Source organism: Balaenoptera acutorostrata, chromosome 5, assembly GCF_949987535.1.
Source record: "Balaenoptera acutorostrata chromosome 5, mBalAcu1.1, whole genome shotgun sequence".
Taxonomy (NCBI): Eukaryota; Metazoa; Chordata; class Mammalia; order Artiodactyla; family Balaenopteridae; genus Balaenoptera; species Balaenoptera acutorostrata.
In genome coordinates this window covers 98,568,303-98,592,050 of record NC_080068.1, presented here as the reverse complement: position 1 = coordinate 98,592,050, position 23,748 = coordinate 98,568,303, and the positions used below count along the sequence as shown (strand labels likewise).

General features: G+C 38.9%; 1 protein-coding gene across 5 annotated transcripts in view; it reads right to left on the bottom strand.

Annotated features, from left to right (window-relative positions):
• Positions 1–22,609, bottom strand: part of LCORL (ligand dependent nuclear receptor corepressor like) — a 182,555-nt gene extending 159,946 nt beyond the window's left edge. For all 5 annotated transcript variants that reach the window (XM_057547448.1, XM_057547445.1, XM_057547446.1 and 2 more), the window contains exon 1: positions 22,289–22,609. In XM_057547448.1, coding sequence (XP_057403431.1) covers positions 22,289–22,448 — 160 coding nt within the window. In that variant the 5' untranslated portion in view covers positions 22,449–22,609. The remainder of the gene's footprint in view (positions 1–22,288) is intronic.
• Between the last annotated feature and the right edge of the window lie 1,139 nt (positions 22,610–23,748).

Here is a 23,748-nt window from a genome sequence, read left to right as displayed (position 1 = left end):
GGCAAAAATTCAGGAAACACATTCTGACCAGGCTGTGTCCATATTATTTCCCTTTACCTCTTACTAAGTTTGTAAGTTACTCTTATAAAGTTATAATACTAGAATATTCATATTTTATAGCACTGATAATGTCTCATTTCAAGCAAACCCAATAGGTAAAACAACTAGGTTTACATAAAAATTAAAAGAAAGTATGGGATGACAATATGCTTTAGGAAGAAACAATAATTTAAAGAGAGGTTTGCTGGGCATTTAAAACAGACACAAAAACTCTGTGCAACTTTTATGAAAGACACCTAGTACATAAAGCATATCTGTCTCTTACACTGAAATAACTTATAGAAAGTAGACTATGAAGGCTTTGTAGAAGACTGACAGCAAGAGAAAAATACATACCTCCAGGATGGAGGAAAGGGAATGGGACTGGTAAAAAGATAGATGAGAATTTCAACTTCATCTGTCATGTTTTATTTCTTAAGATAGAAGGTACTTGAATATATATTATATTACTCTGAAAAATTTTTGGAGGTCTGATATAGTTCATAAGTTGAAAAAAGTTTTATGGTTTCAAACAGTAAATGTGTTACCTTAAAGATTCACCTCTACTGAACATTATTTGTACAGAAAATATGAAGTTTACTGGAATGTCTCTAACTACCAAGGCTCTTTTAGTGGATATTGAAATCACTGTTCTAATCAACTTTCACAATTTAAAAGAACAGCCAACTATACTAATTCTGTTTAAAACTCTTCAATGGGTCTCTATTGATGAATTATAAATATTCTAGGATAGCATATATGGCCTTCCCTGATCTAGCCCCTGCCTATTCGCCAACCTCATTTTATACAACCCCATTATAATTAATATGCCACTTACAAGAAACAACTAACCTTTTATGTTATTTACAAATCTGAGCTTTTGCACCTGTTGTCTATCTGAAATGCTTTTTCCCCATCTTTGTTCATCTGTCAAGTGTCCTGCCTTCCAAACTAACCTAAAACATTTTCTTCCAACTTTATAACTAGCTGAGTAATTAATCATATTAAGCAGCAGTTTGTTCATGTGCAAAATAAAAGGTCTCTGGGACTTCCCTGGTGGCAGGGGACACAGGTTTGAGCCCTGGTCCGGGAAGATCTCACATGCCGCAGAGTAACTAAGTCCGTGTGCCACAACTACTGAGCCTGCGCTCTAGAGCCCGCGAGCCACAACTACTGAGCCCACGCATCGCAACCACTGAAGCCCGCGCACCTAGAGCCCACGATCCGCAACAAGAGAAGCCACCTCAATGAGAAGCCTGCGCACTGCAACAAAGAGTAGTCCCTGCTCACCACAACTAGAGAAAGCCCGCGCACAGCAACAAAGACCCAACACAGCCAAAAATAAATAAATAAATAAAATAAAAGGTATGGCATACAACAAATACTGTCCAAATGGTATCACAAAGACTTTTCCAATCTTACTTGTCAGAATTCACTGTTACCAGCACCACATTCTCCCAAGTATGTTCACATCCTAACTTGAGACTTTTTTTTTTTTGATTGAGAAAGGTAGCTAGAATGTTTAACAACTTGACAACATTACTGCCTTTCTATTAACCCTAGGATCTATCACAGTGATTCACCTAATAAATGTAGTTGAATTCGCCTAAAATGCAGCTGACAGAGGATTTGGCTGAAGAGAGAGAGGGACCATCTACACTTAGTAACACAATGATTTTTCAAGAAAGAAGTAGAGAGTTTTTAAATAATAAGAAAGATTACTACTGTAAAAATGAGCATTTGTAGCAAATACAGTGTTTTAGAGAAGACTAAAACAGGTGATAAAGTCTTCATAGAGTCAACATTTTTGTTACACTCCTAATAAACACCTGCCTTAAGGTCATAGTTTAATGGGAAAGAAAAACAAAAAGCAGACAAGCTCAATAAACATTACATAGAATCCCTGTGATGAGCAAGAAGAGAGTGCTAAAGCCAAACAGAAAGTGAGAGAAATAAGATGGTAGAAGGTACATTATCTTTAGTATTTAATTTGGGGGGCTGGGTGTTAGTAATGGCATGGTGGTTAAAGCAAAAATAAAAATTTTGATTTCTGATAAGACAAATTCAAGATGAAAAAGTCTAAAAATGAAAAAGAAAACACTCTTACAAATTAAGGAACTAATGCTCAAGTATAAATTAAGTACAAGGTAAGTAACTTGCAAAATAATCAGCTTTTAAGGCCCAAGAAACTCAGAAGCAAAATATACTATAAACTCTGGCTTATCTCAATGACTTAACTCTATCTGAATTCAGTGACAATTCTGTATAAAGAAATAGCTTTCAAAGCCACAAGGGGATGAGGGTAGCAGAGAGTCTATGTTCCCTGAAATCTCAACTCACTTTTGATACAGTGTATCATTCATAAAATTACTGTCATAGGTCCAAATGTCTTTTGGCTATATCCAAAACAACACAACCTTCAAAGGGCAAATAATATCATTCGCCACAAATAAGGTTATTAAATGTGTCACAAATTATAAAGAAAATTTCCAAAGATACTTTGCAGGATAGCTGTATGGTAGAACAGAAGCACAAAAGGGACTACGTAAATACCGGACAAATTTAAAAATTTCAATATAACTTGATAATAATCAATTTTAAGGTAAATCTATATATTTAACTGAAGAGAATAAAACAAAGGCAGAGAATAAGTATATTACCCAATTTCCATTAAATTTATGCTTGTTTATTTTTTAGCAATGCAGGGTAAATGTACTGAAAAAAACTCATTCACTCGACAATTATTTAAGGACTCAGTGGGTGCCAAGAAACGGAAGGAAAAAACATGTTTTTTCCTTTACCCATAGACACAAACACACACACACACACACACTTTTTACTTAGTGGGAAATACAGCATAAATGTTATATGATAGAGAAAGGAGAGAGTGATTATCAGTGCATACAGAAGGGTACCAAATACAAACTTGGAAAGGCTAAGAAAAGCTGAAAAAATGAAGTCTAATTAGCTAAAATGCGACAGAAAAATAATCCAGGAGTTGAATCAAAATTAAATACGTATAATATATAAGAATGTCAACTGTATTGTCTGTAATAATGTAAACTGGGAACAGCCCAAAATCCTTCAAAACAGAATAGATGAATAAGTTATCACATATATACATATTAGAATATTATTAGAGCAATGAAAATGAATAATCTATGGGAGACCACATGAATGAATCTTACAACCATAATACGTTAAAGAAGCTATACACAAAGAATAAATGCTATATAATTCTATTTAAACAAAGTTTCCCAAAATAGGCAAAAAATAATTTATGATGTTAAGAAGTCAGAATACTATTCACGTTTGACGGGGGAGAGATTAGTGACTGGGAGGGATTATGAGGTGACTTCTGGGGGGTTCTATTTCTAAATCTGGTGGTGGTTACAAGAGTATGTTCACTTTGTTCCCTTAAAGTGTAAGTTTATAATACATATACTTTTCTCTATGTAGTTATACTTTTTAAAAATGTTTACAAAAAGAAGAAATGGATAGCAGCTACTGGTAATCCAGAAGGAAAAAAAAATGCAAAAGCCCAAAGACACAGTGCTTGATGATCCAAAAAGGGTTCAGCATGGCTCCTCTGTAAAATGCTAACTATGATACCTACACCCAGGATTACTATAGGGTTAAAGGACAGAATATGTGTAAAGCACATATCTGGCACAAATATTTATAGGTGTTTAATAAATGTTAATGTTATTATTACTATACTACTATTTCTGTGCTACTGATGCGGCTCCTTGATGGTAGTGCTCAAGGTAGAATGACAAACACAGAGGCTAAAAGAACAGAGGCAGCAGGTTATGATGGGCTTTTCTAAAATATATTATGAATTTAGACTTTATCCCAAGGTGGTGGGGAAGCAATGAAGAATTTTACACGGATGGTAATATGATCACATTTGAGTCTAGGAAATTTGTCGAAGGAAAGAAAATGTGAAGCTTAAAAAAGGATGTTAAGAAGAGGTTGTCAACAAATCATACAGAGAGGTCCAGTAAAGAGAAAGGAAGAAGGAAAAAAAGCGCTGACTTGAAAATCAATACCTAACAACTTTGAGAGAATAGTTTATGACTTTCTAAAGGTTACAAAGTTAATAAGTGACACTTAGAATTAAAGGTACTCTAAATTCATAATTCATTACAAAAATCTCAATTTAATACTTTTTATATAATTGTAACTTTAAGCACACAAATGTCAACAGGACATTCTCTTCAACTATTCATTAAAATTAAACTAAAAATACTTTTTAAGAAAGTCTCCTGGGGGCTTCCCTGGTGGCGCAGTGGTTAAGAATCCGCCTGCCAATGCAGGCGACACAGGTTCGAGCCCTGGTCCGGAAAGACCCCACATGCTGCAGAGCAACTGAGCCTGTGCGCCACAACTACTGAGCCTGTGCTCTAGAGCCTGCGAGCCACAACTACTGAGCCCATGTGCCACAACTACTGAAGCCCGGGCACCTAGAGCCCATGCTCTGCTACAAGACAAGCCCCTGCAATGAGAAGCCTGCGCACCGCAATGAAAAGTAGCCCCGGCTTGCCACAACTAGAGAAAGCCCGCGCAGAGCAACGAAGACCAATGAAGCCAAAAATAAATAAATAAAATAAATAATTTTTTTTTAAAAAGTCTCCCGGAATCATGACAATTGTTATTACTAATGATAAATTATACATATATGTGTATAGATGGATACCTATATATACTTCTATGTCTCTATATATCTGTCTATCCATATCTCTTAAAATTCAGACTTTCCAAGTCATAAATTAATTTGATGTGGATCTGAATAAACACCAAGACCAAACTGTAAGTACCAAATTATCATGAGTGCTAACAAATATTGTAAAACTAATGTGAAAACATTTTTAGTGAGTTATTGTTATTTCAGCAACAACCAAATAAGAGGAATGCTCTGAGACACTTTGACACATTAGCTATATCTCTGTTGATTCAATGGCTCTACAAAATGAAAAACAATGAACTGCTCTTCAACATATACAATGAATCTATTAATAAGCAGTACCTTCTTTGGTTTGCTTGATGAGTATAAAATGTCAGATAGATCCAGACATAAGCAGCAATGGTTTATTGGTTTTACAGCCATTCAAAAAGCAGAACAAAAAGATGGGAGGGGGAAGGGAGGGAAGGGAGGGGAGGAGCAGGGAGGGGAAGGGAGGAAAGGGAAGAAAAGAGTAAGCTTCTGGGGTCCAGAGCTCAACTTTTCTGGCTCATAAACAAACCATAAAGAACCAAAAATAGTTTATATTAAGCCTAAAAGCAAGCAGTAAGATATCATAAATGTCATGATGCTTTTCACAACTCTAGCATAAATCCACAACTACCACAAAAAATGTGTAATCTGGCTTTGTTCACATTAGAACATGGAACAGATTGCTGCATTCAGACAACCAACATATAAAATGCTTTGTTTAATAAAAATTCTATTAAAAATTAGTCCAGAACCTACAATACTATTGTTAAAGCTGGGTCACAGAAATATGGAGATTCATTATGCTTTCTTCTTCTTTTTTGTATATTTAAAATTTCCCATAATGATTTTTATAAATTACGACCAAGCTTTCAAATATTCTCCTGGGAAAGCTACTTTTGATTTCCCCAGAGACAGAGTAATCAGTGTTTGCAGAGGACTGGTATAAAACATAACTGCAACAGTAAATTCACTGAATAAAATGTGGAAAGTGGCACTCCTGTGAACTTCACCACTTAAAAGCAAACTAACAAAAATGTCAATTGACACCCAATTAAATATCAGAATAAGGACTAATTCCTTAGTTGGGGGGAAACATTCACAGCCTGGCTTCAAGTCAATTTTTGTACTCTCATGGTTCCTGCCACATTGCAACTTTTGGGCATGCTATAATAAGTTTCCAAAAAACAATATCCCAGACTTCCATGGTTCTGTCTCTGGTGCAAAAGGAAGTCATCGTTGGGTTGAGAATAGAGCAAAAACTTCATCAGATTGTTGTTGTAGGACACAAGATTAAACTAAAAAGAATCAGAGCAGAAGAGGGGAAACTATTAAGAATCTGTGCAGTAGTCCAGGCAAAAAAGTAAGGTTTACTTAGACTGGAGCAGAAATGGAGGGAAAAGAATGGGCTTAAGATATATTTGGCTGAGTAATATTCCATTGTATATATGTACCACATCTTCTTTACCCATTCGTCTGTCAATGGGCATTTAGGTTGCTTCCACGGACTGGCTATTGTAAATAGTGCTGCAGTAAACATTGGGGTGCATGTGTCCTTTTGAATTATGGTTTTCTCTGGGTATATGCCCAGTAATGGGATTGCTGGATCATATGGTAATTCTATTTTTAGTTTTTTAAGGAACCTCCATACTGTTCTCCATAGTGGCTGTATCAATTTATACTCCCACCAGCAGTGCAAGAGGGTTCCCTTTCCTCCACACCCTCTCCAGCATTTGTTGTTTGTAGATTTTGATGATGCCTATTCTAACCGGTGTGAGGTGATACCTCATTGTAGTTTTTTTTTTTTCTATAAATGTATTTATTTGTTTGTTTTTATTTTTGGCTGTGTTGGGTCCTTGTTTCTGCGTGTGAGCTTTCTCTAGTTGCGGTGAGCAGGGGCTACTTTTTCATTGCAGTGCACAGGCTTCTCATTGCAGTGGCTTCTCTTGTTGCGGAGCACGGGCTCTAGGCACGCAGGCTTCAGTAGTTGTGGCAATGTGGGCTCAGTAGTTGTGGCTCGCGGGCTCTTGAGTGCAGGCTCAGTAGTTGTGGCGCACGGGCTTAGTTGCTCTGCGGCATGTGGGATCTTCCCGGGCCAGGGTTCGAACCCGTGTCCCTTGCATTCTTAACCACTACGCAGGCAGATTCTTAACCACTGCGCCACCAGGGAAGCCCCCTCATTGTAGTTTTGATTTGCAGTTCTCTAATAATTAGTGAGGTGGAGCAGCTTTTCATGTGCCTCTTGGCCATCTGTTGGAACGAAATTGGGTCATTTGTAGAGACATGGATGGACCTATAGACTGTCATACAGAGTGAAGTAAGGCAGAAAGAAAAAAACAAATATCGTACATTAACGCATATATATGGAATCTAGAAAAATGGTACCGATGAACCGGTTTGCAAGGCATAAATAGAGACACAGATGTAGAGAACAAATGTATGGACACCAAGAGGGGAAAGCGGGAGGGTGGGTGGTGGTGGGATGAATCAGGAGATTGGGATTGACATATATACACTAATATGTATAAAATAGATAACTAATAAGAACCTGCTGTATAAAAATAAATAAATAAAATAAAATTCAAATAAAAAATTATATTTGGAAGCATAATAAATAATAATCGGTGAACTGGGTATAGGAGAGGAGATAGACAGTAAGTGAAAGATGACTTCCAGGTCTCTGACTTGTGAAACTAGGTACAATGAGATGAAGAAAACCAGAGGAACAGATTTGGTATTTGGTAGAGGGAGATCAAGAGTTCAGTTTTAGATATGTTATATTTAGGGTACCTGAAAGACATACAAGTGGAGGGAGATCAAGTAAATCAAATATCGAGATAGGCTAATAAATGGGAGGAGACAGAGAAAATGAGGGACACAAGGAAACGTTTAGGGTTTTGTTTAAAGAAGTAATCATTATATGTCAAAGCTATGGAAGTCTAAAACCTACAGTGAACCATGTTACATTCACTCTACTGACTTCGACACAATTTGTGAAAACTGACTTCAGGTAGTCTTTCCAAATTACTTATAATAATTATAAAGTTATTCACATACTAAACAAAAAAATACAACATAAAATTACTAAGTCTATCTAGGCTGTATTTTCCTGACAGATAATAAGGGATAAAATTTCTGGGGGGGGCGGGGAGGGAAACAAAACACCACACATGATAATAATCAAGGTCCAAAGCCACCCCTGGACCTACAAATGTTAAGAATTCAAGAATGCAGAGGTGCCACATCATTCCTGCAGCAAAATTTCTGAGTTAAGAAAGCTCAGAATTTATACTCTACTATATTCCACTGTATGATTGGTTTCCTTAGAGGTCTTGCTGTACATATTCTTGCAACAACTGGCTTACAGCACACTAGCACACCCTAATCAATATCCTAGATATTGATACGCCTATATACTGACGCTACTATCTCAAATATGAAAACCGCTCTATGTCCTATCCTGGATAATGGTCCCACAATCCAATAGGCCTCTTAAACAGAAGCCTGGAAATGATTCTCTATTTTCTCCTTTTTCTGTATGCCCACAGCTCACCTATGACTAAAATCTGTTGATTGTAATGACATATCTCTTGAATTCTTCTTCCTCCTCCATTTCTACCACTACTCTTATTTCAGAGCCTCATAATTTGTTGGTTGGGCTATCCTGACATTCCCGATTGATTTGCCTGTCCTATTCTCCTATTACTCTACTGGCCAAGTAATCTTATAAAACCACAAATTAAATTATGTCACTCCCATGCTTTAAAATCCTTCAATGGTTTTCCACTACCTGTGAGTTACTTAACTTCCTCATCTGTAAAGTGGGGATGATAAAAATAGTTTCTACTTATGTGACTGTTTTGAAAATCAAATGAATTCTAGTGTAATTAAGCACTTAATGCTTAATGAACAGTAAAATAAAATAATTTAAAATAATAATAATTATTGTTATATTCTGCATAGATGTTTCTCCATGATTCAGCTTCTATTTCTCTTTTCTCTTCTCATGTCCCACAGTCATTCCTAGACCCATACAAAGAAACCTGATCATTCTTCTCTATACCACAACTTTAATACTGTATGTGCTTCTATTATACCATTTACCATACTTCAGAGTAGGAGAGGCTTGTCTTCACTACAAGACCATGCTTCACAAAGACAATCTAATGCATCTGAGTCACCTAGCACAATGCCTGGCCCATAAATATTTACTGAAAAAATTATGAAGAGAAAAGAGATGTATGAAAGGATTATAGCAGATGGCCATGCTTCCTTCCACACTGAAAATCCAATTATTCTTGATAAAAAACAAAAGAGCAATTTCAGAATAGGTCTAAAGAATGAGAGAGTCAGAAAAAACTCACTCTGTGACAGAGGATGAAAGCAGCTATGGGTTCAGACTGAGGAGAAGAATGAAGATAAATTAGTTAACTAAGATAACTTAGTAAGATAAGTTAGGTAAGTAAGCTAATCTGTATTCATAGGGAAATTTTACTTCATTTATGAGTTGTATATATCTGTGCTAGAATAGAAATATTAAAAGGTCAAATAATAAGGCAAAGGAGAAAAAACAGGTAACGATTAAGCTGATGCCATAATATTAGTGTTAAAAAAAAAAAACAAAACCCAAACACATATTTTACCAGGGCACTACTTTCCTATACTACACTAAATGGGTAAAGGGGAGCACAGGCAAAGGATAGCTAAAATGAAACAATAAATTGTCATCAGCTATTTCTATTTGATCACTTGCCATTCTTGGGAAAAGTTCAAAAGAGTTGGAAAGGGGATGGCCATCATTCTTGGAATTGGGATAGAGGGTTAACTGTATATCTTTACATCAAGACTAAAACTTAACATTGACAATCTATGCTGGGGAAATCCCTTGCCCCACTAACTCTATGTTCTTACCTCCCCCCCCGCCCGCCCCCGTTCCCAATGTTAAGACCAAGAAAGAAATTTGGGGATATTATTCCCTGACTAACCCATCTCAAGGGAACACTTAACTCTAATATGTGCATTCAAATACAGAAGCCCCCTGGTTCTCTCTTATTCCAGGGCCAGGAACAAAAGGCCAAGGAGGCCTAGACCCAGAATACTTCTCCCTACTCCTGAATTCAAAGTTCTGAAATAAAACAGAGAACAGATCTGGTACTAAAGTTTTAAATGCAACTATCTGATCAGAAAGAAAGAAGGATCAGACTTGCTAATTTTTAAACTAGGTTTCACCAAAAGAGTAATATAGACTTATATGTTAATTCTATCTTCATATTTTCTAGATGAAAAGTCTTGGGCAAGTCAGCTTCTCTAAGCCTTGGTTTTTTCATCTGTAAAATGAAGATAAAAATTGTACTATTTCACATGTGAAAATTAAATGTGATTAATACAAATAAAAGCTTATTAGCACAGTGTCTAACACACGATGGTAAGCATTCAATAGATATTAGCTATCATTATTTCAAAAGGCAATTCTTAGTGTTGAAAAGTCTGTAAGTCAGTTTATATATTACCAACTATGAGATTTTAAGGGCTGAAAGTGATTAATTCAAGAGAATGTAATATTTAGACTAATGACACTGCTTTTAAATATTTATTTTTACTTTGTATCAATGTTAAATTTACAGAAAATGTTTTAAGTATGGTAAGAACTTTTACTTTTCCAGCTATTTGAGAGTAAATGGCCTACATGATAACCCATCACCCTTGAATTCTTTAATAAGGGTTTCCTACAAAGGCATTCTCTTACAAATATGACCATTAAAATCAGGAAATTAATGATGAAGCATCATGCTCACTGCTATTGGGGTATCACTGCTCCTAGGTCCCTTCTCAGTGAACAGTTTAGGGCATAAGTATATATTTCTATATTCTACATCTATATATAAGAAAAACCATGAATTCACATACCAATATCTCTTTTCCAATCCAACACTACAGAAAGCATTCTAGTTTTTTCCACTTCCATAATGGTAACTCCCTTCTCAGACAGTGACAGGCTGGCTCCCATTATCCTTAAGCTTATTTATTTGACTAGTCTCCCTGTATGTTACCAGCCTCCCACTGTGGCTGCTTCCCCATCCCCACATGGATGCTCTCTTTACCCCTCTCTGCCCCAACACCCACATACTTCCTCCATGGGTATAACCTCCCCTATTCCTCGTGCCTGGCACTCCTCCTACAAGAATATCCTCCTCATCTTGCCTAGGCACTAACATCCCATATTGAGCTGATCCTCCACTGGGATGTCTTCCTCTCCCCACCCTCAGGTTCTGATCTTGCACTGGGATGCCTCCAACCATGGACTCCCACCATATCCAACTTGAGGCTCAATACACCCAAACCAGGCTACCCTCCTACACAGATGCCTTTCTGCTGCCACCCCTGGTGGCCATCACCTCCTAGTAGATGCCCTCTTATCCCTCTTACTCTGTACCAGGTTACTCACCTTCACAAATACCGATCTGACCCTGCTTGGGCTCCAACACCTTACACTAGTGTGCCCCTCCTGTTCAGACTGCTCCTCATACCTCCAGCTCCATCAACCCACATGGGGACCCCCCTCAACCCTGCCAGGCTCTGACATACCCACTCCTTCAAGAGGACATGCCCCCTCCCCCCATATACCCTAACCAGTGTGGACACTTTGTTTGGTCCCACCTGACGGTTTCAGTACTGAAACGTTCCGAAAGGAAAGAAGGGAACAAGGAAGAACAACTGATGACATTTAAAAAAAAAAAAAAGAGAGATACCAGTGAATAAACTGCATAAGCACCCATAATTCAAGCTAATTAAAAGGATAATCTATTTGTCAAAGTATCTGCTTTTTCCACTTAAAGAAACAGTGGTCAATTCTTTTACATTAATTCCTTCTAAATTTAAAAAGTCAATTGAAAATTGATAAAGAAGGAAGTCTTGCCTTTCTTTTCTAGCCAAATATGCATTTTATTTAAGTATCTTACATAGGCCTGTAGAAAAATCTAGTTCATCAAAAAAACAAAACTACCAATTTTATTTTGAGAGTTTAAAAAATATGAGTGTTTCAAACACTAGAATTAAATATTTTTTAAAATATTTAGAATATGTAAGTTTGACTTGTTTTCAGTATAATGACAATTGTATTGTTTCCAGTACACTTATGCCCAGATACAACTCTGCAAAAATTAGCCTTGATTGTTACAGGATTAACACCTTTTCCTTGCTCCCTGTTTCTATGAGGAAGGATGCGTCATAAGCACAATCTGAGCCTCTCTTCACTCCTAGGGAAGCGAAGTGACTGATCTGATTGGTGATTTTGTAAAGAATAGTTGGGTAGACCCTTGGGAGTAGCTATCGGGAGAACATACTCACAGAGAGCTCATATTCCGCTCTGCTTCCCTAGTATGCCTAGCACTGGGTGGATAAATTGGCTTAAGCCAGAACACCTGACTCCTTCACCATCTATTTCTCTAGCCTGGACTCTGTTAGTAATAAAAGTAATATTCTGCTTCCATCTTTCTCCTTGTTTTAATTTTCAAGTTGTTCAGAACCCAAGCAAAAAAAAAGAGCGCCATCTGAGCGTACTTCAGCAATCCAATATCTTAATTAATTTACTGAAGTGGAGATTGCTCATTTTCCCAGTTTTGACTTAAAAGGGCTGCTTAAATTTGAGCTTCTTAAAACTATTAGAAATAAAAAAACCCTCGAACCTGAACCAACAGCAGATGTTCAAAATGAAAATAAGCCGACTTATCTGATCACGCTTATTACCCATTAAAAAAAAAAAACTTCAAAGGCTTATAATTTCCTCCTTATAGATGCCATAATTTATACTTTCAGTCCTACTTCCTACTCCCACCCTATACTCCAGTGACACTAGAGTGCTGAATATTTTCAGAATATACATTACTTAGACTTCTATACCTTTGCTTACACTATCCTTCAACCTGTTCCTTCCACCCTACTTTTCTGCTGGATCATTTAACTTAGGGATCAGCAAACCATGGCCAGTAGACCAAATCTGCCTATTTTTGTAAATAATTTTGTTATTGGAACACAGCCATGTTCATTCATTTATAGATTGCTTTTGTGCTACAACAGCAGAGTTGAGTACTTGCAATAAAGACCATATGGCCCACAGAGCCTAAAATATTTACATCCAGCCCTTTACAAAAAAAGTCTGCCAACCCCAGCTTTCAGTCAATCCTTTGAAGCCTAGTCATTTCAGATTCTTCAAATCAAAATTAACTGCTGTCTCCTAAGCCTTTCCATTATATTATGCCATCTCTAATACTTAACATCCCTGATAACTGTGAGCTCTTTAAAAGCAAAGAATTCCTAGTGTAGGAATTAGCTTTTTTACCCAACTCACAGTTCCCACCTCTTCCTATCCTAATCACGTTTTTAGGGGAAGTATTCTGGAAGAAGCTTCTGCCCTTTTCTCTACCCCTTATTCATCCTACCAAAGGAAAGAGGAATAACTAGTATTGGCAACATGTTGATAGTTGTTCCTAGTGGAATGGATTAATGTTTTAAAGGTCAGTTTTCATGCACGCTCAAGCCTACCATTCATTCTGCCTAGATGGTCCTACCTACCTATGAGCAAACCACATGGGGTAGAGCTTCCTTGTATTGTAGAAGAGGCCTGCAGCTCTAGCTGCTCTGTCTTTGATAGGTTGGTAAGTTCAATTCAGGATGATATTGTCTTAATTCTGGCTTCAGCTACAAGCCAGGTTCTTCAATACAACCTTACCATCTAAAAAGCTAACATTTTGATCCCTGATTCCTAAGTCTGTTTCTAGTTCAGAACCTGGTTAAGGAAGAAACATAGAATTACACTCCCATCAACTAGCACACAGTAGGACTCAAGATATTTGATGATTGACTGGAAACAGTAAATTAACTGGAAAAAATCAATCTTTTAAACTGTGTAACACACTAATGCTACATACCGTATCTTACTTGATAAACTTAATTAGGAAAATATGTTTTGAAGGGAAAAAGAAACAATTTTAGAGTTCACATTCAGTGATTCAAACCAAGCCCATCCTATTTATCTAATTTATCTCTCAATATTTTGCTGCTATCAAGTCTCAGCTTAATTAACATATAAAGTAATCATGGATATTATCAATTCAAAAAAGTATTCTCCATCTTATTATCCATGTATAAAACAAACATCCCTAGATCCCACACACTTCCAATTACTGCTCTATACATCTGTTCTTCCTCAAAATGTAGCTTCTCAAATGGTTTCTCCTCTTCCACGCATCTTAAATACTTTCTAACCTATTACAATATAGCTTCCATCCCTACCACTCTGCTGAAATTTATCCGGTCAAGGTCACTAAGAACTTCCATGCTGCCAAAAACAATGCACATTTCCCTGTTTAACAGTACTTGACATCTCATCAACATATAACAATCCCTCCTTATTTTAACACTCTTCACTCAGATTTGGTAATACCATCTCTCCTGGTTTTCCGACATAGCCAATGGCCTTACTTTTCAGTGTAAAAGTCCAGTGGCTTTCCTTTGAGGCTCCTCTTCCTCCATCCAAGGAATGCTAAGATTCCTTAAGACACGGTACTGAGTACTCCTCTTTAGTTATACTATTCCTTACCCTTAGGTGGTCTCATCCATTTCAAGGATTTAAATATCATCTTTATGCTGGTAATTCCTTAACTTATATTTTTGGTCCAGAAACCACTACTATATAAGTATTATAGCACCTTTCATAAAAACAAAAGATAGTGAACATTTAAGGACAGCTCTAAATCTATTATCCGTAGATTTCCATCTATGAAAAGTGAAATGACTCGTGCCTAAGGTTATAACAATAGAGGCTAAAAAGGAACTATGTTCTTTCAATTCTTAATCCTTTTTACCATTTGTGAAGACTTAGCCCCTTGTCCCTAAACTGTTTACTAAATAGTTTACTATTTAAATATGAAGACTACTGGACAAAGTTTTTTCCCTACATACACACCTTACACATAGCCATCAGAAAAGAACTGGCCAATCTGAATTAACAGAGAAAGTCTCAAACTAGTTTTTCAAGAAATATTTTAGAAAAGACTCTAGGATACAACTGAATTTTAAAGGAGACTGAGGATGCAGGCAGGGTAGCTGTTATGATTAATAAGATACTCAAGAATTTGGAGCCATGTGTACAAAACATAAGTAAAGGCAGATGAAAGTGGCTGGGCTGTCTAAAGAAGAAACTAGGCAAACGAACAGGGAAGAAGCCTGGTGGACTATGGTCAACTCACTGGATATGGTTCGGAGCTTTTGTTTGATGAAAAAAGGCAAATGGGAGATACTACTGCTTTGTAAAGTACAAAATCAAAGCAGCTATTCCAAATAATGATTTAATATAGGTTATAAGCTAGACTGAAGGACAGTAAAATCAATGATGCAGATACTGATATAAACTAGAGTCTTACCTAAATCGGCCCAAGTGCTTAACACTTCATCAGAAAAACTGAATCCAAGAGATATTGTAAAGAAAATAATAATAACTTGGTAATAGATCAAGGTAAAGAAAAAAGAAAAACAAAGAAGCAAATATAAGTAAGCAGGGTTGTTGCCAATTAATGGGAAAACTATATAAAAGGAAAGGAGATATAGAAAAGTGATTCTTCATTGTAAGTTGTTTTCTAGAAAACATAAAAATCCTCAAAACAAATTTTTAATTAGCTTTATTAAGAGCAAAGTGCCACTCTTCAAATACAAATATGGCATTGTTACCTTAATTAGTTTCCTAATGGTAGCAGTAGGTTGGTCTGGGCCTATTCACACCCTCTTATCTATATTCTGTGGTGAATAAAATACACACACACACCCAAAAAAGAAGGAATATTATCAAAAAAGAAAAAGAAACTCTAAACCTCAATAACGTATGATATTATAATTGAAAAACTGGATTTACCAAAAAGAAAAAATTGCATATCCAAAAATCGACATGCCTCTGTTGCTCCTCCCAAGACTGCACAGTGGTAGAAGAATTAAACACCAGGATTGAAAGATAAACCATGGGGGCATGGAGGATACATAATAGCTACTTCTGGTGACATAACAGGAACTTATCACAGTGCCCAGCCAAACAGGGAGGGATACACACATGTAACCAGCCAAGGGAAGTAGCACGGACAGGAAGAGACAGCACCACACAGAGAGGAGAATACATGTGATATGCCCAGACCAGCATACAGCCTGTTTCTAACATATGCAAATATACGAAATTCATATACTGCTTGAACCCAAGGGTGGCAGAACTTCCAAGTATACAATAATCCAAGAGTACACAGAATTTCAAATTTTACATGCAAAATTCACAATGTGCCTATTTTACAGAGAAATTTGGATATGTGTCTTTACCACCCAACTACTCATGATCATCATAGATTCCATTTGCCTGATACATATTATTAGATAGTGCTTTAATTCACATCTTTTTTTAATGGATAAAAAATTTGCTAGTGCCTGAAAAGACAGTTGTGCAAAGTTTTTGGGTAGTTGACCCATTCATACCAGTTCTCATCAAATCCAGATTTCTAAGTAAATCTACTCTTCCAGAATTTACATAGCAATAGTGACAAGATGAGGTAGAAGTTGGTGGAAAAATAAAAGAGTAGGAGGCAAGAAGCAGCCGGAAAGAAGTGTCAAGTTGATTATCTAGAACTTTATTTACCTGGACTATCCCATCTTTAAGTGTTATAGCTCTATGAAGTGCTCCTGTAACTTCTTCAGAGGTTAAAAAATAGAGGAAGAGAATATCCTCTGCCCCGATACTGCTGATTATCAATGGGGCAGGTAGTTTGGAAAAGTCTACGCTGCAAACACCTGCAGAGTGTAGAACTCTAACACAGTGAGTTGGTTAACAGGAAGAGTACAGAGTGTAGGTACCAACAAAGAGTAGGTTCAAGATGATATACTGTGATACAGATTTTTTTTTAATGAATTTAAACGAATTTCTCATATTCAGCTACTACAAAGCCAAAACATTCCTTGCAACGTACCACGGCATCAAATGTCTTTTGCTTTTCTTATACATAAAAAGCGAAGATCAAGCTAAGTGATTATACTGTGATTCTTAAACTCCATGACTCTACGGCTCAAGAATACCCTAGAATATAGATCTTTCAAGCCCTTACTATCTTTTTCTCTAACATGCCTCATGATCTCTTCATTGTTCATCAGCATTCCCACCAGAAAGAATCTACTGGCAAAAACATAAAGCTCAAAGCTTTTAATAACCTGTATAAATAATAATAACAGCAAATGTTTATGGAATGTTTTCTATATGGCAGACACATATTAACATGTATCAACACAATTAATTTTCGAACAACCTCATTATCTTCAATTTACAGGTAAGAAACTGAAGTGCAGAGAGGTTAAGTAACTTGTCCACCCTGGCAGGTGGCAACAGCTAGAGAGCTAGAGTTCAAACACAGGTAGTCTAGCTCCAGTGCCTATATTCCCATTCACTATATTACGTTATTCAAATAAAAGATTTGGGGAATAAAAGATTCGGGGAAAGCTATCAGTTTGGTTAGTATCAACATATTTGAAATAAGTGGTACCAAGGTAATCAAGCCTTGGCTGGAGTCACTACACTATAAAACTGTGCTGTCCAATGTGGTAGCCATTTGCCACATGAGGCTACTAAGCACCTGAAATGTAGCTAGTCCAAACTGAGATATGCTATAATAACTGATTTCAAAGACTTAATGTTTTAAAAAGAATGTAAACTAACTCAACAATTTTATATGGATTAATGTTAAAATATTTTTAATATATTGGGCTAAATCAAACATGCTTTTTTAATGTGGCTACTAGAAAATTTTAAATAATATATTTGGCACCCATTTTATTTCTACTGGGCAACAATGGTATGTTGGAGTTTACAGAATGATTCTTATCAAATCTTCATTGTTTTATTGTTGTAACCTTAGGCAAAACAGTTACACTGGTTACACTGATCATTAACTTCTGTATCAGAAAAATAGGGCTTAAAAACAGTCCTGACACCTCGTGTTCAGATTTTGTTATCTAAATCTATTTTCCACTAAAAAGAATGGAGGGCTCCTTGGAAAAATGGCTGATGTCAGGGCTGGGACATGTGAAGTACAAGATGAACCTGGAATATCTTGTTTGGGCAGGAAGGAAGTGCTCAAAAATAATCATTGGGCAGGGAGGGGTTGGGGAGACATGTGATTTGTCAAAAACACTGGAACAGCTTGATGGGGCTCCCACTGGCCAGACCTGGGACAATTTGGAAATCAAAATAATGACAGTAATGGATTTAACCACTGAATAAAATAAGAACCCATGAGTTCATATAGATGAAAATAACTAACAAAATAAATAAAGGAGGAGATGGGATAGACTGCTTTATGACAGAATATCAGCTACTAGTTACAGAATGATGAAGCTAGAAAAATCATGAATGGATGTTAAAACTTGTGGGTAAAGTTCTGATGAGACTATGTAAATATCCTGTTCCTCAAAGTATTTTCCCACAAATTACATATTAATTACAAAAGGACAAATAGTAACTTTCAGGGAGAAATATGGAAAATACCACATTAACCAAATTTTCAAAGCTACCATCACCAACACTGGGACAAAACAACATTATGAATCTCAAGATATGATGTATTAAGAAGGACAGAACATCTCTTCAGAGGTATTCCTGCCAAAAATGCATAACCAATCTAATCATGAGGAAACAACAGACAAATTCAAATTGAGGGACATTCTACAAAATAACTCTCCTGTACTTTTCAAAAATGTCAAGGTCAAGAAATACAAGAAAGGCTGAGGAAGTGTTCCAGATTTAAACAGACTAAAAAGAGATATGACAACCAAATGCAATGTATGATCCTAGCTGGGGGGAAAAGCTTATAAAGTAAAATGGATAAAATCTGAATATGGATTATGAATTCAATAACAGTATCATTAATAGTATGTCAATGTTATATTTCCTGGTTTTAATAACTATACTGTGGTTAGGTAAGCCAATGTCCTTGGCTTTAGGAAATATAACTGAAGAATTTAGGGGTAAAGAGGCATCATGTCTCCAAATTACCCTCAAATGGTTCAGAAAAAAAAAAAAAGATATAGATATAAGGCAAGAATGATAAAGCAAATACTGCAAAATGTAATACAATTGGTGAATGTGGGTAAGGGTACAGAGGAGTTCCTGGTACTATTTTTCCAACTTTTCTTGTAAGTTCGAAATTATATCAAAATTAAAAGTTAAAACAAAACAGAAAACTTATTTCCCAGATCAAATATCCTAATAGACTACACAAGTCCTGATAATGTTTAAAAATATACTAATGCATTTCTTTTATCCTGGACTTGAGTTTGCTTTAAATTTTGTGATTTATCAGATACTAATTATATATTCCATATATAATTCCATAAGATCCAGGACTATATCTGTTATCACTCAACATGCTGAGTACTAGGATACTATTTATTATAACCAATAAGCACTCAAACATTTGTTAGATGAACATATTCAAAAGTATAGCATAGTACAGGATGACTACAGAGAAAAATCAAATTGTAAAAAGCACCACATTGTAAATAAAGCTATTAATTGGGACATACAGCTTACAGGACAATTCTTCAATTATAAAAAAGAAAAACCAGGATTAAATCACAGAGTAGCCATAAACCTAACCTAAAGAGATGAGTTCCACAAATAGAGAAAGGTAAATATCATTTTCCATACCAAGAGTTAAACATCTTAGCTAACTACAAGCAGTCATGGCAAGGAAAATGAACTTTTTGCTCATAAAATTAGAATATTTATATATGTTATTTAAAAAATGAATGAGATTACTTTAAAGATTTAGGCTAAGAACTGAGATTTTAAAACTTCACTACTGGCTCAATACTAATTTGCTGTAAGGCCCTGAGACACTGCTTACAATTTCCATATTTCATTTAAAAATAATACTTGTGGATCATTTTCTTCCCCAAAGGCAGAAAGAATATTTTATAAAAATAATTTCATCCAATAAGAGCAATGAATATTCAATACAGAAGTACATATATATATTCACACACATACACACATGCAAAGTAAAAAGAATATAGCTTTTTTCAAATATATTTACAAAGTAATAGCAAAAGGTAACTTAAAATAGTTACACAAAATACATTTAATCCCAATTCATACTGTGAGTAGGTGCTTCACATATAGACTACTGAAAAAAACCCAGTCAACCAGTGTATATCCTGTTTAAGAGAGTTTTATTGTTTATTTAAAAAACAACCATGATAAAAACAAACTATGAGATGGATCTTCCTAGGTCTCCTGACTAGGACTGGGACTATGGGAAACAATTCTCAAATATAGTTAGAGCTCAGGAAAAATTTTTCTTTCAAATACCATACAAGTGTATACTACATTAAAAATGTAATATAGAGACTGCATATTAGACACACAGTATTAACACAATTTTCAATGTCTTCCAATCCTACTTGAGTATCCAAGTAGGTAAGACAGAAAGACATCCTATTTCCCTTTTTTCCATCAAATCCAATTAATTTTGTGTTTAATTAAAATTCGACTATTTTTCAAAAGCACATATATTTTTGTGAGACAAAGCCATACTTAATGCATCTAAACAAGCAAGATGAGAAAAAAGAAAAACCAAAGTATTCTAAAATATAAAAATTGTCCAAAGACACCGTCAAATAACTGTGCCTCGGCAAAACTTAACACAATAGTATCTCGAGCCAGTGTTACAATGCTATCATCCTGCCTGATTCTAACTGAACGAACTCAACAATTTTCAAACAGGTTGTCAGTGGAAGAGATCTTTACATAAGCAATTATAAAAACAGGGTCCATTTTGTATTCGGGAAGCACCAGCAACCCTTGGCTTAAAATTTTTATATAAGAATACCGTGAGGGTTTTTTTACACTTTTTAAAAAGAAATAAAATCACTTATGAATACCTGACTAAAGCTATTTCCTAGAACGTTTCCTTAGAGAAGAACAAAACATATTTTAAAGGGTAAAACAGTGAATTGCTTGAACATAACTTAAATGCCCCTACTCAGAGCAACCTTCCTTCTCGTACGTTTTCCTATATCCACCGTATTCTGCAGTGCACATTTCTGATTTGAAGTTGTACTAGTTTATCCTACCACGATCTCCTTTTCACTAGTGAAAAACAAGAAAGATCTTCAGGCGCTAACCAAACAAATCTGAGGGGGCTTGGGGGAAAGGGGCACGAGGTGGCGCAAGAACAGATGGAAACAGGGTAAGAGAGTTGTTTTCTTAGGGCACTAAGGTTACTCCTCAACTCCAAATGCCAAGATTTAACTGTCAGTTGAGCAAGCTGCTGCCACTATCCACTCCTTAGACAATGCAACCTTCCCTCTACCTCTTCTCCTACTCTCCCACCCATCAACCCCTTCCAAAACAAACACAACACACCCCATCCCATAAACCGCGTTATCCCCTCGGTGCCCACTCGGTGTTATCCAACCTGCTGGATAACAGCTCCACGCACACGTCTTACTCAGACAAAATAGCAACGGCGGCAAGGTGGGGAGGTCCCACCACCTCCCGCCACCCCCGAGCAACCCGCAGAATGACAGCCCGGAGCTCAGAAGTTTGAAGCAGAAAGATTCCGACCCAATCAAAAGGGAAGACGGAATTGCAGAACGGGGATGGGAGTTGGGGAGGGCGATGTGCGTGTCCGTGCAAGGAAAGGTCCATCACATGACAGTAAAAGAGGACCCGAGTCTTCGGGGCGTCCGCGAGGAGAACGGGGGGTTTCCGTCGCCATGGCAACACCCCCCCCCCTCCGTCCAGACTTCCAAAGAGGGAGGAAGAACTTCAAATCCCAACCGTCAGCGCTCGAGCGGCTCCTTCTTAAAGGAGTACACACGGCGCCGCCGCCGCCGAGCGCGAGAGGGCAGAGTTGGGCGCCCCCGCCCCTCGGGCGACGCCCCCGCCGCCCCTCGCCCCCAGCCGGCTCACCCGCGGCCCCCGCCCCGCGAGCTCCCGGGGGTCGTTCAGATCCCCGTCCCCGGGAACCCGGTCGCGTCGGCCCGCCCGGACCCCGGCGGCAGAAGGGGGTGTGTGTGCGCCCGGCGGGGGCGCGGACCAGCCCGCCTTCCTCCCGCCGGCTCTGCCCGCCGGCTCCTCTCCGGCCGGGCGCCGACCCACCGGCCCGCTTCCTCCCTCTTGACAGGGTGGACGGCGAGCGGCCAGGGGCGCCGAGGAGTTTCGGGGAGAGCGCAAGCGAGCCGTTTCCTCGGGGGCTCGGCGAGCGGGTCCGAACTAACAGTTCCCGGGGAGCCAAAGAGCTGAGGAGGGGAAAGGAGCGCGGACCGCGCCGGGCGAGGAGCCCCCAGACAAAAGGCGATCGCCGGATCCGCCGCGCCGCCGCCGCTCCCATCTCGCTCCCCCAATGAACTGACCCGAACCGGAGATTCAACTAAACCCCTCTGCCACAAACTCCTCGGGCTGCGGCAGCCGTCGCCGCGCGGAGCCGGGGCCCCGGCCCGTGTCTCTCTTACCTACACAGTGCATGAGGCGGTGGCGCCAAGAGTCGAGTTCCCGCCGGAATCCTCTCCTCTCCGCCGCGCACCGAGGGCTCCGGCACTGAGCAGCGGCGGCGGCGGCGGCGGCGGCAGCAGCGGCGGCGGCAGCGGCCATTCTCTCTCTTCCCTTGTCCATCTGCGTCCCGCGTCACGCGCCCTCATTTACATACGAGCGGCGCAGGCACGAGGCAGGGGCGCGAGCCCTCGGCGCGAGCCCCGGAGCGCGCGCCCCCCGGAGGGGGGTTGATTGACACGTGTCACACTACCTTCCCTCTGCCCTTCCCTCCCCCTCCCACCGCTCCCTCTGGGAGAGGCGGGGAGGGAGCGTGAGGAGAAGGAAGCAACCTGCCGCTTCCGCTGACCCCGCCTCCCCATCTACTCCCCTCTTTCCCCTCCCCCCGGAGTTTACTCAAGCGAGCCATACCGCTCCCGCCGCCCGCGAAAACCCTGAGCAGGAGCCAGAGGCTCGGAGCCCCGCCAGGAACCGGCGTGCTAATGGAGCGGACTAGCAACGCTTCCTTTCTGTCTTCGCGACGCGAGTCCGGACTCCCGGAGACTTCACTTCCCAGGTCTCCTTGCGCTGGGGTCCCGAAGCGGAGCTTGCCGCCGCGGCGCGGTGCATGCCGGTTCTTGTAGTCCACCAGGGATGGGCACGTTTCCGTACCCTTCGCACACTTGGGCTTGCAGCCTGGCCTTCGGCTTCTCAGCTCTGTGCCGCTTGTGGGTTTAGCGCTCAGGACAGTGCGCTGCGCGCGTTGCGGGGTCTGACCCAGCCACCTTAACTTCCTTAGGATCCACGATAGAAAGGCGGTGGATGCCGCTAGAGTTGTCGGTATCTTGAAGGTTCGGGGTGCGCTTTGTGCTTTAAGTGCTGGAAACTTTCGGGGGTCACTGTGATCTCGTCGCTGCTGGGAAGGAACAAGCCGGTCATTCGGCTGCATCCGAAATAACTGCCAAATGTGCAGAGAGAGAACCCACAGTAACTTCAGTTTCCAGGGCGATGACATCTCGGAAAGCGAGAATATTTGTAAAGATTAGGGAAATTTTGCGGGGCTTTTCACCGGAAATCGTTTACGGGGGGCTTGGATGTGGCTGGGTGAAAACTCCAAAAGGGGACACTTTTATGCTCCGCAAAAAGTAAACTCTTGGCGGACAGCGACCCATTGAGTCTTGTGTACCGTGTCATCTTTCACTTGCCTAACCCTAGTACAGTGCGCGGCACGGGATTTAGCACTTAAATGTTGTGGAATGAATTCTGCGCTGAGCTAGAGAAAATATTTCTTCAGAGAGAGAGAAAGCTTTTGATTAGATATAAACTCCAATGACATTTTTAACTTTTGCACCACAGTGATTGTGCATGCATTTCTGTATACGTGCAGGGGGCCGAACCGAAGCTATGACACACAGTTTGCCGAGAAGTACTGTGGATTACTGGG